Source organism: Pristis pectinata, chromosome 6, assembly GCF_009764475.1.
Source record: "Pristis pectinata isolate sPriPec2 chromosome 6, sPriPec2.1.pri, whole genome shotgun sequence".
Lineage (NCBI taxonomy): Eukaryota > Metazoa > Chordata > Chondrichthyes > Rhinopristiformes > Pristidae > Pristis > Pristis pectinata.
The window spans coordinates 9,192,190-9,207,170 of NC_067410.1; the positions used below are offsets into that span (position 1 = coordinate 9,192,190).

The 14,981-nt window shown below is 44.8% G+C and overlaps 1 protein-coding gene across 4 annotated transcripts in view; it reads right to left on the minus strand.

The window, feature by feature from the left end:
• Window positions 1–14,981, minus strand: part of sema3b (sema domain, immunoglobulin domain (Ig), short basic domain, secreted, (semaphorin) 3B) — a 376,487-nt gene that overhangs the window by 116,799 nt on the left and 244,707 nt on the right. For all 4 annotated transcript variants that reach the window (XM_052017532.1, XM_052017530.1, XM_052017534.1 and 1 more), the window contains exon 3: window positions 6,764–6,918. In XM_052017532.1, the coding sequence (XP_051873492.1) occupies window positions 6,764–6,918 (155 nt within the window). The remainder of the gene's footprint in view (window positions 1–6,763; window positions 6,919–14,981) is intronic.

Here is a 14,981-nt window from a genome sequence, read left to right on the forward strand (position 1 = left end):
ATGAATTGAACTGTACGATCGGTATGCAAGACAAGTTTTTCACTGTACCTCAGTACAAGTGACAATAATAAACCAATACCAATAGTTCTAGTTGACATGCCATAGGAAGGATGTGATTGCACTGGAGAGGAGATTCACCCGGATGTCACCTGGATGAGAGGACCTTAGCGATGGGGAGAGATTGGACAGGCTGGGTTTGTTTCCCCTGGAGTGAAAGAGGTTGAGGGATGACCTGATAGAAGAATATGATTATGAGAGGCATAGATAGGCTGGATAGACAAAATCACTTTCCCATGACAGGGGTATCAAAAACAAGAGTGGAAGTTGTGGGCATGCTACGTTGGCACCGGAAGCGCGGTGACACTTGCAGGCTGCCCCCAGAACACTCTATGCAAAAGAAGCATTTCACTATGTGTTTCAGTGTACATGTGACTAATAAAGATATCGTATCGTATTGTATCTTAAAGTGAGAGGCAGGAATGTTAAAGGGGATCTGAGGGGTGTTGTATTTTTACATAGAGAGTGGTAGCTATCTGGAATGCGCTGCCAGAGGAGATGGTGGAATCAGTTGTGATTACTATGGTTAAGAAGCATTTAGACACTAAATAGGCAAGGCATGGAAGGATACAGTCTAATGCAGGCAAATGAGATTAGTGTAGATCGGCAAAAAAGTCGGCATGAACGTTATGGGACGAAGGGCCTGCTTTTCTGTGCTGTACAACTCTATGACAGTGCAATAAAAAAAACAAAAGTGCTGGAAACACTCAGCAGGTCAGGCAGCATCTGCGGACAGAGGAACAGAGAGAATATTTTGGGTGTGAGGCCCTTCATCGTTCTGAACCTGAAACATTAACTCTATTTCTCTCTCCACAAATGTTCTGGTTTAACTATTTCAGATTTCTAGTATCTCCAGTTTTTTTTGTAATTTCACATCAGGGATTATGTCACATCACAACTCAAGTGTAGCTGGCAGTTTACTGGAGAGAGTTGACTGTAAAATTCTGAGCTGCTTGATACATCAAACAAAGGCACATTATTCTCACAGGGATCAGACAGGAGGAGAGAGGAAAGAGTCGCTGTGATTTGCCAGGGGAAGATGGAGATGGCAGATCATGAAGGTTTTATCATCTGGATGCCAAAAGTCAGTAAAATGAGCAGGCAGCATCCAGGAGACACAAAAGCCTGCAAGTGCTGACATCTGGAGCAACACACAAAATGCTGGAGGAACTCAGTAGGTCAGGCAGCTGCTGTGGAGGGAAATGGACAGTCGACGTTTCAGGTCGAGACCCTTCATCTGGACTGGATCAGAATAGTAAGGGTCTATTCGACCTGAAACGTTGACTGTCCATTTCCCTCCACGGATGCTGCCCGACCTGCTGAGTTCCTCCAGCATTTTGTGTGTTGTTTGGCAGGCAGCATCTCTGGAAGGGGAAACTGTTCAGTTTCAGGTCCAGCACCTTCATCACAACTGAACAAGTGAGAAACAAGTCAGGAGCAAAAGAAGGTGGGGGAGGGCGATAGGTGGAACAAATGGAAATTCCTCTGATAAGGTGAAATAATATGGCATTTAAGGGGCAGTTAAGATCAGATTAAGTAGCTTTGCCTGTGTAATGTGTTGCTAATGTGGGACGGTGTGTGGAACGTTACATATCCTGGCCTACATGTCAGGTGCCCAGAAGGGCAAACTATTCAAGTAGAGAGAAAGGAAAACTCATTCTTTCTTACTGTCTGTACAAGAACTGACGATTTTGGTTTGCCTTTTTGTTTTCACTAACTTCTTTCTCTTTCCTGTTCTGACAAAGGGCTTCAGACCCAAAACTTTAACTGTTTCGCTTTCCTCAGTTGCTGTCTGACCTGCTGACTTTTTCCAGCAATTTCTGCTTTTATTTCAGATTTCCACCATCTGCAGTTTTATTTTTGATTTGCAAGTGAACAGGCAGTACACAGTTGTACTTGATGAACACAGTGAACAAAACAGCCTGCTTGTTCCATGTACATCCAGGGACCACTGCTTGTCTAACACCCTCATCGATACTACATCCACTGACATTTGCCACTGGGTATACATGCACTGCACCCACCATTTGAGCTCCTACACCTTTACAGCTCCCAACGAGTGGTGCTGGCAGAAACTGATGTTCATCTGCAGCCTTCTGTTGCCTCCACCTATCACCTCCTAGCCTCTGTCGCTATTCCCACTCTCCCCTCCTGTATCTACCAATCATCCCCTCCTCACCTGGATCCACCTATCGCTTGCCAGCTCTTGCTCCACCCCTTCCCCTCACCTCTTTGTACTGGCTACCTCCCCTATATTTTTCATTCCAGATGAAGTGTCTCAACCTGCAATGTTGACTGTCCATTTCCCTCCACAGATGCTGCCTGACCCGCTGAGATGTTTCAGCAGATTGTTTTTTGCTCCAGATTCCAGCATCTGCAGTCTCTTGTGTCTCTGACTTATGAAGAGAGACTTAAATTCAGTGGAGTTTAGAAGAATGAGAGGGCATCTCATAGAAACATACAAAATTCTAACTGGGCCAAACAGATTGAATGCAGGAAGGATGTTCCCGATGTCTGGAGAGTCCAGAGTCAAAGGTTACAGCCTAAGGACAAGGATAAGCCATTAAAGACTGAGACGAGAAGAAATTTCTTCTCCTTAAGTGCAGTGAACCTGTGGAATTCTCCGCCGCAGAAAGTAGTGGCAGCCAAATCATTAAATATATTCCACAAGATGTTAGATATTGTTCTCAGGGCTCTAGGGTTCAAGAGATACGAGAAGAAAACAGGAACGGTACTGAATTTGGATAATCAGCCATGATCGTATTGAATGGCAGAACAGGCTCGAAGGGCGAAATGGCGTACTCCTGCTCCCACTTTTTATATACAGGGAGTTCTGCTTTTACGCGTGTTTCCTTAATGCAAGTTGGTTATAACGTGATCGATGGATTAGGGAACACTATTTGCATTACGCATGGTGCATTGCTTATAGTTCGTTGAGATTGGGAAAACTAACAAGTAGTTTTAATTCTGTTTAATTACAGATAAGCCCTGCAAAGTCTTTCCTTTTCATTCTCTCCTCTTTGGAAGTCACTCTGTCTTCTCACAGACGTCAAATTAACGGGCACCTGTATTCAAGTATGCCAGTTTGCCTAACATCTGTCAACGTCAAATCTGTGCTTTGAAGGTGAATAGAGCCTGTTCTGCTGTGACATGACTTTTTATCATGCAAGGTTTCTTCGGAATGTAATTATTGTGCTATAGCAGGACTACCTGTTCTATAAGCTGCTTTTAATGCTCTTGAGTGAAAGATCTCATTGAAACTTAGAAGATTCTTACAGGGTTTGACAGACTGGACGCAGGGAGGATGTTTCTCCTGGCTGAGGAGTCTAGAGCCATAGGTCACAGAATAGGGGTAGGCTGCTGAGGACTGAGATGAGGAAAAGTTTCTTCACACGGATGGTCCTGAACCTTTGGAATTCTCAGCCCTGGACGTTTGTGGAGACTCAGTCACTGAGTTCGTTCACAACAGAGATTGATAAATTTCTGGTTGTTGAGGGGATCAAGGGATATGGGAAAGTGCAGGAAAATGGTGCTGAGGTGGAAGATCAGCCACGGTTTTAGTGAGTGGCAGAGCAGACAAAGGCCTTAAGATCTACTCCTTATGTTCTTATGGGAGATAAATATCAGTCAGGATACCAGGGACAACTCCTTTGCTCTTCTGCAAAATAGTACCATGGTTTGTTTATACATCCATCCAAGAAAGTTGGATGTTTGATGTCTCATCAGAAAGACAACAGAAGAGCATTGGAAACAGAGCAGGAGTAGATCGTCCAACCCCTCAAGTTTGCTCAGCCATTCAATGACCATGGTTGATCTGACCTTGGCCTCAGCTTCAAGTCCCTACCTGTTCCTCATAACCCTCAATGCCTCTGTGGACCAAAAATATTTAATCTCCATCTTGAACACATTCAACAATTTTCAACCTCCACAGTTTTTTGGAACAGAGAATTTCAAAGATTCATGACCGTCTTGAGAGAAGAAATTCCTCCTCATCTCCATCTCGACCCCCTTATTCTGAAACTATGTCTCCTGGTTCTGGAATTCCCTATGAGGAGCAACACTCAGCAAGTGCTCACAAGCCCTCTCAGAATGTTTCAATCAGATCAATTCTCATTGTTCTAGATGCCAATGAGTATAAGCCCAATATCCCCACAACAGACAAGTCAAGCACCCTGGGAATTAACCAGCAACCACTCTCCAAGCCACCTCCAATGCAAGCATATCCTTTTTTTAAATAAGGCCAAAGCTGTGTGTAATACTCCAGGTACGTTCTCATCAATGTTCTATGCAGATATAGCATAAATTCCCTGCCACTATAACCTGTCCTATTTTCATTAAAGACCAACTTTCCATTCACCTTCCTTAATTACTTGCTACACAATTACTTGTAACTTTGTGTGTTCAAGTACGAGAACATCCAGATCCCTTAAGACAGCACCATTCTTACTCTTTCCATTTAAACAATTGCTCCCACTTTGATCATACCATCCAGATAAACTCACTTTTTCCCATTTTATACTTTGCCAAATTTTTGCCCATTCGCTTAACATATCTATATCCCTTTGCAAACTCTTTGCATTCTGCTCACAACTTGCTTTCCCACTGATATTGCCTCTTGTGTCATCAACAAAGTCAGTAACATTTGATCCCTTCACCTATGTCATTAACAGAGATTATAAACAGTTGAGGCCCCAGCACTGATCCCTGTGGCACCTCACTTTTACAGCTCGCCATCCTGAAAATGACCAAATTAGCCTGACTCTGGTTTCTGTCAGTTAATTAATCCTTTTTCCATGTTCATATATTAATACCAATGCCATGAGGACTTAACTTGTACAGTAACCTTTTATGTGCTACTTTGATTGTCTTTTGAAAATCCAAATTCACTGCGTTTACCAGTTTCCCTTTATCCACACTTGTTTCCTGAATAAATTTGTCAAACTCAGTTTCCCTTTCATAAGATCACATTGATTCTACTCGATTGTATTATGACTTTCTAAATATTCTGCTACTATTTCTTGGTAATGGATTCCAACATTTATGCACTTACAGATGTTAGGCTAACTGGCTTACTTGAGTACAGGTGCCCGTTAATTTGACCTCTGTGAGACGGCAGAGCAACTTCCAGAGAGGAGAGAATGAAAGGGGAAATATTTGCAGGGCCTATCTATCAATCATTCATACAGAATTCAAGATACTTAATAGTACTTGGCTAAGAGAACTTACGAAACTTTTCTAACCACTCCCATAGAGTTAGAGTCATGGAGTTCTACAGCACGGAAACAGGCACTTCAAACCAACTCATCCATGCCAACCAAGGTGCCTACATGAGCTGGTCCCATTTGCCGATATCCCCCTAAATCTTTCCTACCCACGTACCTGTTCAAATGTCTTTGAGACGTTATGATTGTACCTGCCTCACTCACATCCCCTGGCAGCTCGTTCCATACACGCACCACCCTCTGCGTGAAGAAGTTGCCGCTCACCTCCCTTTCAAGTCTTTCACCCCTCACCTTAAACCTAGTTTTCGATTCCATTTCCCTGGGAAAACCATGTGCATTCACCCTATCTATGCCCCTCATTATTTTATACACCTCAGATCCCTACGCTGCAAGGAATAAAGTCCTAGCCTGCCCAGTCTCTCCCTATAACTCAGGCCCTCTACATTCTCATGAATCTTCTTTGCACTCTTTCCAGCATAATGACGTCTTACCTGAAACAGGGTGACCGGAACTACATAATACTCCAGGTGCGGCCTCACCAATGACTTGTACAACAAATGGCTGAGAACTGGGTGAAAGGAGTAACGTGTGAAGGTGAGAATTGACCAGAGCGATGGGTCAATTTGAGAACTGGCTGTAAAATGGGCTGGATAGCAAGAGTTGTACCCACCTCTGCCACTTCCTCTGGTAGCTCATTCCATGTACCTCTGTGTGGAAAACTTGCCCTTCAGGTCCCCTTTAAACCTTTTCCCTTCTCACCTTAATCCTCTAATTTTAGGCCCCCCTGCGCGAAGAAGCAGATTGTGACCATTCACCCTATCTATGCCCCTCGTGATTTTATAAACATCTACAAGGTCACCCCTCACTCCAGGGAAAACTCCCAGTCTTTACACCCATTCCAGCTTAATGACGGTAGTGTAGCAGTTAGCTGTGGAGGTGCTCCCACAGTGCCATAAGGTAGAGAGGATTTTGACCCAGTGATGGTGAAGGAATAAGTAGGTTATTCATGAGTGAGTGGTGCTCCATAACACTGTCAACATTGGCACGGTAGTGTAGCGGTTAGCGCAATGCTATTACAGCGCCAGCGACCCGGGTTTAATTCCGGCCACTGTCTGTAAGGAGTTTGTACGTTCTCCCCGCGTCTGCGTGGGTTTCCTCCGGGTGCTCCGGTTTCCTCCCACATTCCAAAGACGTACGGGTTGGGAAGTTGTGGGCATGCTATGTTGGCACCGGAAGTGTGGCGACACTTGCGGGCTGCCCCCAGCACACTCTACGCAAAGATGCATCTCACTGTGTGTTTCAACGTACATGTGACTAATAAAGATATCTTATCTTATCCTTCCTATAGCTTGGCGACCAGAACTGCACACTTCTCAGTCTCCTGTAGTTCCCTAATTACCAATGTAATGACACCAGCATCCTTCAGAAGAGCCATTGCTTTAGTCCCCAGCCCAGGCTGACCTGCCACACGCAACGTCCCTCACCTTCTTCTCGTGTTTGCTGATGTTGTTCAGGCTGAGAGCAATGAGGTAATTCTTTGCGCCCACAAACAGCTGCCCTCTCTCCTCATCCAGCAGCAGAGTGTTGTAACAGCACGAATAATTCAACTGGTAGGTGACAACGCCTCGGGAAACCAAATCTGGAAAGACGAAACACACAGACATCAGTTGCTATGTCAGGAGACAACTGGTAATGTGCAGGAATATATGTGATCAAGTTTTAAACTGGTTTTGCAATCTACTTTAATACATAGAGTCATACAGCACAGAAACAGGCCATTCGGCCCACCATGTTCATGCCAACCATCAAGTACCCATCCATACTAATCCCACTTACCAGCACTTGCTCCATAGCCTACTCCACCTTGGTGACTCAAGTGCTCATCCAGATGCTTCCCAGATGTTGTGAGAGTCCCTGCCTCCGCCACCTTCTCAGGCACTGTGTTCCAGATTGCAAGCACACTCTCAGTGAAAATAAAATTTCCTCGGACCTTCTAACTCCTCACCTTAGGTCCATGTCTTCTGGTTTTAGATACTTCCATTATGAGGAAAAGTTTCTCCCTATCTACTCTATTTACGGGCTTCAAAATGTTGTAAACATTATGTAGACAAAATTATGAAGGGCATGTGACTAATAAAGAAATCTTATCTTATATGTACATCAAAATACACAGTGAAATGCATCTTTTTGTGTAGAGTGTTCTGGGGGCAGCCCGCAAGTGGCGCCACACTTCCGGCGCCAACATAGCATGCCCACAACTTCCTAACCCGTACGTCTTTGGAATGTGGGAGGAAACCGGAGCACCCGGAGGAAACCCACGCAGACATGGGGAGAACGTACAAACTCCTTACAGACAGCGGCCGGATTTGAACCCAGGTCGCTGGCGCTGTAAAGTGTTACGCTAACCGCTACACTACCATGCCTGCCCAAGTTCCATGGGTGAGATGGGTTGAGTCCAGAAGCAGTGCAGCCTACAACCCATCCAGCCAAGGATGAACACCTTCCTCATTGCTTAGGGTTTGGCCCACCAACAAATCGCCATTATAGGAGCAACACACAAACAGCTAGAGGAACTGAGTGGGTCAGGCAGCATCTATGGAGGGAAATGGACAGTCGACATTTTGGGTCAAGACCCTTCATCTGGAATGGATCCATTTCCCTCCATAGATGCTGCCTGACCTGCTGAATTCCTCCAGCTTTTTGTGCATTGCTCCAGAGTCCAGCATCCGCAATCTCTTGTGTCACCAAGGAGGTCTGGCAACCAGACGATGAAGATTCAAAATAATTGGCAAAAAATAAATGAGCTGAGAAGGGAGGAGAGTTTTCATTTTAAATCCAGTACAGGCACGATGGGCAGAATAGTCTCTTCTGTGCAATGGGATTCCATAATAGTAGTCCCAGTGTGGAGTTCTGTCAGTAGTTTGCCAATTATGCATTTTGCTCTCGAGATACTGGCCTCAGGCTGGGAGCTGGAGTGTGTTTGATGTCAGAGGAAATTCAGTGCAGCCAACCGCAACACAATGGAACGAAAAAATTTGCAGACATGGAAAACAAGTGGTGTCGTAAAAGCAAAAAGATGAAGATCAAATAGAGAACTGGGGAGTACGAATACAGTATGAAATAAAGCACATTCAACCAGTGCAGCAGTCAACAAAGGCAACAGGACTCTGGGTTAGAACATGGAACAGTAAGTACAGGGCCAGGCCCTTTGGCCCACAACGTCTGTGCTAACCATGATGCCAATCTATCTAATGCCATTTGCCCGCACATGGCCTATATCCCTCCATTCCCTGCCCATTCATGTGTCTGTTTAACTGCTTCTTAAATGCTGCTATTGTAGCTGCTTCCACAACTTCCGCTGACAGCATGTTCCAGGCATCTATCGCTCTCTGTGTAAAAAAACTTGTCTCGCACATCTCCTTTAAACTCTCCTCCTCTCATCTTAAACCTATGCCCTCTGGTATTTGACACTTCTACCCTGGGAAAAAGATACAGAGTATTTCCCCTATCTATGCCTCACATAATTTTATAAACTTCTATCAGGTCATCCCTCAGCCTCCGATACTCCAGAGAAAACAAGTCAAGTTTGTCCAACCTCTCCTTATAGCTGGTACTCTCTAATCCAGGCAGCGTCCTGGTGAACCTCTTCTGCATCCTCTACAAAGCCTCCTCATCCTTCCTGTAACGTGGCGACCTGAAGTGGACACAATACTCCAAATGAGGCCTAACTAAAGTCTTATACTGCTGCAATATGACTACTATACTCAACACCCTGACCAAAGAAGGCAAGTACGCCATGCATCTTCTTTACCTCCCTATCTACTTGTGTTGCCACTTTCAAGGAGGTATGGACACCTAAGATCCTTCTGTGCTTCAATGCTCCTAAGGGTCCTGCCCCTTCACTGTATACCTTCCCCTTACATTTGACCTCCAAAGTGCGACACCTCACACTTGTCTGGATTAAACTCCATCTGCACACATTTCTACCTGGTAGAAAACAATGCCAGCTCCTTTGGGAACAATCTATTTCTGTCCATTCCTTGCTCTTTATCCAACTCCTGCAAATCCCTATCGCTCCACTGCCAATCCAGGTCCCTTTGAAAGCCCTGACTAATTTTGTCTCCACATCCCTACAGGTAGTAAGTTCCAGTCCAAATAAAAGATCTTGACCCAAAACGTCAACTATCCGTTTCCCTCCACAGATGCTGCCTGACCTGCTGAGTTCCTTCAGTATTTTGTTTGTTGCTCCAGATTCCAGTATCTGCAGCCTCTTGTGTCTCTAGTAAGTTCCAGGTCTTTATTATCTGAATAAAAAAACTTTTTCCTCAGATCCCCCTTATACCTTTTGATCAAAATTAAAAATCTACATCCCTTGTTCCTTGAACCATCTGCTAACAAGAGACTCTTCTCCCCCATTACCCTATCTAAACTCATGATGATCTGCACACTTCCACCAAACCTTCTCTCAGCCTTCTTTGGATAACCTAAACTGCAACAGTTCAAAATAGGTCACTATAATGTCAAGTTTTCAAGCCAGAATTCCCCCTTGTTTTCTATAAGAGGGGAAGGATTAGACCACCCCACCCCTTGATCTGCTCCTTCATTCAATAACATCATGGCTGATCCAACCTTGGCCCCAGCACCACTTTCCCACTCTCTCACCATACAGCTTGTCTCCTTTGGCGTTCAAATATCTGTCAATCTCCACTTCCATTTCTTTTGTTACTTTTCAACCATGTTCCAGAGTTCTAGATACCCCACAGGGGGAAGATCCTCTCAATATCCATCCTCCAATCCCCCTTATCATATTTTCAATAACATCACCTCTTACTTTTCCATACCCCAATGAGTAAAAGCCCAATCAACTCAACCTTTCTTCATACATTAACCTCTTCATCCCAGAATTCAATCTCAGAAACCTTCTCTACACTGCCTCCAATGCAAGCAAATCCTTCCTTAAACATGAGAGGTTCAATTCCGGCCACTGTCTGTAAGGAGTTTGTACGTTCTCCCTGTGTCTGAGTGAGTTTCCTCCGGGTGCTCCGGTGTCCTCCCACATTCCAAAGACGTACGGGTTAGGAAGTTGTGGGCATGCTATGTTGGCGCCGGAAGCGTGGCGACACTTGCAGGCTGCCCCCAGAACACTCTACACAAAAAGATTCATTTCACTGTGTGTTTCGATGTACATGTGACTAATAAAGATATCTTATCTTATTTCGGACACTAGTTTCAGACCCAAGTTTCTCAACCTCAGACTGAATCTGAAATTTTACATGCTATGATCATTCTTTCCTAGAGGATTGTTTACTGTGAGATCATTAATTACTCTTATCTCATCACACGAAACCAGATCAAAAATATTCTGCTACCTGATTGGTTCCTTGATGTCTTGCTTTAAGAAGCCATCCCAAATACACTTGATGAATTCATCCTCAAAGCTTGCCAATTTGATTTGTATAATCTATATGCTGATTATTGCATTACCTTTCTTACAAGCCCCCATTACTTATTGATTTATACTCCGTCTTATGATACAGCTCCTATTACAGGGCCTATATACCAGTGACTTCTTCCCCTCATTATGCCTTATCTACACCCACTAACCCTCGATCCTGAGCCAATATCATTCCTCACTGCTGTGGTAAGCTCACCCTTTACCACACTACCTTTCCTTCTCCGCCTATCCTTCCGAAGTATCAAATACCCCTGAATATTCCAATCCCAGCCTTAGTCACCTTGAAACCAGTCTCTGCAACGACCATCAGATCTTACCCATTTATTTCTATTTGTGCATTGACTCAGCAATCTTATGAATACTATGCACATTCAGATAAAGAGCCTTTATCTTATCATTTTTCCTTCCTCTGACTCTATTTGTCAGGGCACCTTAATGCTTTTTATACTTTGCCACCTCGTGAGACATCTGTGCTGTATAATTCTATGACTCTATAGAGTTATACAGCATGGAAACAGGTCCTCCAACCCAACTCGTTCATGCTGAACAAGCTGCCTACCTGAGCTACTCCCATTTGGCCCACTTCCCTCTAAGCCTTTCCTATCCACCTACCTGTCAAAATGCCTTTCAAATGTGGTAATGCGCCCTGGTTATCATCCCCCGTTACTGCTCTGTGCTCCTTTCTCTCTGCTTTCCCAAATATCCCCTCACCTGAACCTTTACCTTCTATCCCCAGCTCAGCTTTTCTCCTTGCACGGTCTACAAATATGCACTGCAAGTGCTTAAGAATTCGACCAAAAGGTCTTCAACCTGAAACATTAACCGTTTTTTTCTCTCTCTGATGCGACTTGAGCTGCGGAGTATTTCCAGAACATTCTGTTCCTGTAATGAGAGTTGGGAAGTTCAGGCTAAGCTTTTATAGATTACTGCTGTGTCCTCAGCCGGAGTACAGTGTGCAATTCTAGGCACAGTGCTCTGGGAGGATGCCACAGTGCCATGGATCCCAGCATGCATGGAAGAGGCATCTAATCAGTCCCCATCCCTGCCCCTTCCCCAGTTCCTCCCAACCCCAAGTATGTGCCCAATTCACTTATGAAAGTTACTGAATCTGCCTCCACCATCTTTTCAGAGAGTGAGTTCCAGATTTTGAAACTCCCTGCCTAAAAAAATTTGCATCCCACCTCTAGCTCTTTTGCCAATTACCCTGGTCACACACACGTCAGCCAATGAAAATCATTTCTTCTTATTTTCTCTGTCAAACCTCAGCCTGATTTTGACTGCCTCAAATATATCACACGTTCTCTGCGTTACTGAAGTCCGTTATTCCGTCTGTTATTCTAGTACATTGGCCTTGGGATGACAGTGTGGGTTTAGTAGTCATTCACGTTATGGACAGACTTATACCCTCGCTGCCTTTGATCTCCCAAAGTGCTTCACCAACAATGAAGGTCCTTGAAATGTATCCACTCCCTCTGTGGGGAAGGGGCAGAGATGGGGACTGATTAGATGTCTCTTCCGTGCATGCTGGGATTTGCGACACTCTGGCACCCTCCCAGAGGACTGTACCCAGAATTGGACACTGTACTCCAGTTGAGATAGGAGATGTGCCAGTTTATTTGCATGCAGTAAACTTCCATATGAAGCAATTGAAAATCAAAAAGGCTGCTGATGTTGGAAGTGAAAACAGAAAAAGCTGCAAACACACAGGATGTCAGGCAGCATCTGTCGAAAGAGAAACAGAATTCATGTTTCAGGTCAAAGAGCATTCATCAAACTAAGCCTGAAAGGTTAACTCTGTTTCTCTTTCCACAGAGGGACTCAGTCATAGAGACAGTACAGGAACAGGGTCTGTGCTAACATCTGTGCTACACTAATCTGACATTATTCACATTTTTTTTATTATTCTCCACACATTCTCATCAACTGCCCCCAGAATTTACTACTCACTAGGAGCAATTCACAGTGGCCAATTAACCTACCAACCTGCACATTTTGGGATGTGGGAGGAAACCAGAGTAGCTGGAGGAAACCCACGCATTCACAGGGAGAACGTGCAAACTCCACACAGACAGCACGAGGTCAGGACTGAACCCGAGTCTCTGGTGGTGTGGCACTGCGTTGTCTGACAGGTTGAGTGTGTCTCCAGCATATTCCACAAACAGCGCTGTGTTAATATTCAGGTTATCTGTTTTCATAATCTTCACTGAAGGATAAATATTGGCCAGGGCAACAGGGAGACTCATCTGTTTGCTTCGGAATGGCTCCATCTAATCATCTGCTTCACCTGAGAGCAGATGCAGCCTCCCTTTAACTTCTCATCCGGGAAAATAAAGCTCCTCTGGCAATGCAGCACTCCCTCAAATCGGCACCAGAATTTGGAAGTCTAGCTTGTTCTGTTCAATTCTCTGGAATGCAACCTGAATTCATAACCTTCTGCCTTTGTGTGTGTGTGTGTGTGAGAGAGAGAGAGAGAGAGAGAGAGAGAGAGAGAGAGAGAGAGAGAGAGAGAGAGAGGGTGATCGAGAGACAGAGAGAGAGAGAGAGATGGAGTGAGTGAGAGAGGATGGAGTGAGCGAGAGAGAGAGATGGAGTGAGAGAGAGAGAGATGGAGTAAGTGAGGGATGGATGGAGAGAGGGGAGAGAGAGAGAGGAAAGAGAGAGAGAGACAGACAGAAAGAGGCAGAGAGAAGCAGAGAGAGACAGAGGGAGACAGAGAAAAGCATTACCCACTGCGCCACAGTCATATTTTTGGATCGTTGAAAAGTTACCATCTCTCTCTCGCTCTCTCTCTCTCTCTCACACAAAGACTGCTTCTATGGTCTGAACTCACCTGTCGAAGCAACAGTCCATGAGGCTGGTGGCTTGCAATGGGAGCCCTCCCTACACAGCTTGCAATGATCCAATCGACAGCAACAATTCATTTTCACAAATATGCTGAGATTTTGGCTTCCAGTCACTGAAACCCCAGAATGCCCAGGCCATGGAATCCATTTGCCAGAAAACCTTCAGCTTATAGCTTCTAATAAATAATAATATGTTTCTAAAATGTTTTAAATTATTAATGAGAAGCTCTCGGCAATTCATTTTAATTAAGCCTGAGTTTACATATGAAATTTAATCCCAACAAATGTTGTTTCAATTTTGCAATTAGGTCACTGGCTAATTCCAACTAAGGGAGTCAGTCTGCAACTGGTAGACCGTAAGTGGTGGGATTTTATTTCTGCAGGAAGTACAGGAGCAGCACTATGAATAGGGCCCTTGTGCACTAGAATTGCGAGAAGATTGAAGAAAATAAGAGTGTTCCTTAAGTCAGTATTAACTCCAGAACCCCCTGAAGACGGCACAGAATGGTGTTAAAGGAACAATGGGCGTTCTGGTGTATGATTCACACACAACCAACTGGTTGAAAATATGCCATCCTGTCCTGCTCTCCTGAGAATGGCCATGGAGGGCTACCACAGGACTGTAGACTGAGCCCTTCACCCCAGCCCTCAAGTGTCGACAGATCAGGAGGGAATTTGGGGGGCAGATCGAGAAACAGGGCCCCGAGGGGGCAGTGGGGCAGAACTCTGTGTGGGGCAGAGGAGGGGCTGAAATTGGAGAGGGTGGTGAGGTAGTTGAGGTCAGGAAACTGGCTGTAAATCAGGGAGGGGGTGGGGGGAAATTGGGGGTGGAAATGGTGGTAATGGGGGTCAGGGGCCAAAGACCGAGGCAAGTATTTTGTTAACCATTCTGATGAAAGGTCATCCACCTGAAACGTAAACTCTGTTTCTCTCAACTCTGCCTGACCTGCTGAGAATCTCCATAGCTTTCTGTTTTTATTTCACATTTCCAGCATCTGCCATTTATAGTGTTTCAGTTATTTTAGTTACCCGTCCGGTTTGTGTTGGGAATTAAGGCCCATGTCGTCTCAGGTGTGCTCAACAATGGCTGCTCACAGGAAAACCTGCCCCAATTTCCCACAACACAAGAAGTGACATCTTCAATGCAAAATTGGTACCAGGGTGACTCGTGACAGCAAATGCCCAAATGAATAGGGTGGTTTGGCCCAGAAATAGTCCCAAACATGATTAACTCTGGGCGGGAAGGAACAGTTCAGTGGGTCTCCATGTTACTCCTAGTCAGACAGTGAACCATCCCTTGTAGCTAAAACTATTGCAAGACTGGTACAACATCTACAGTTAAATTCCTTTCATCGTGCTCTTGCTCGTGAATTCAACTCAGGCAATTCCAGAAAACACACGTCT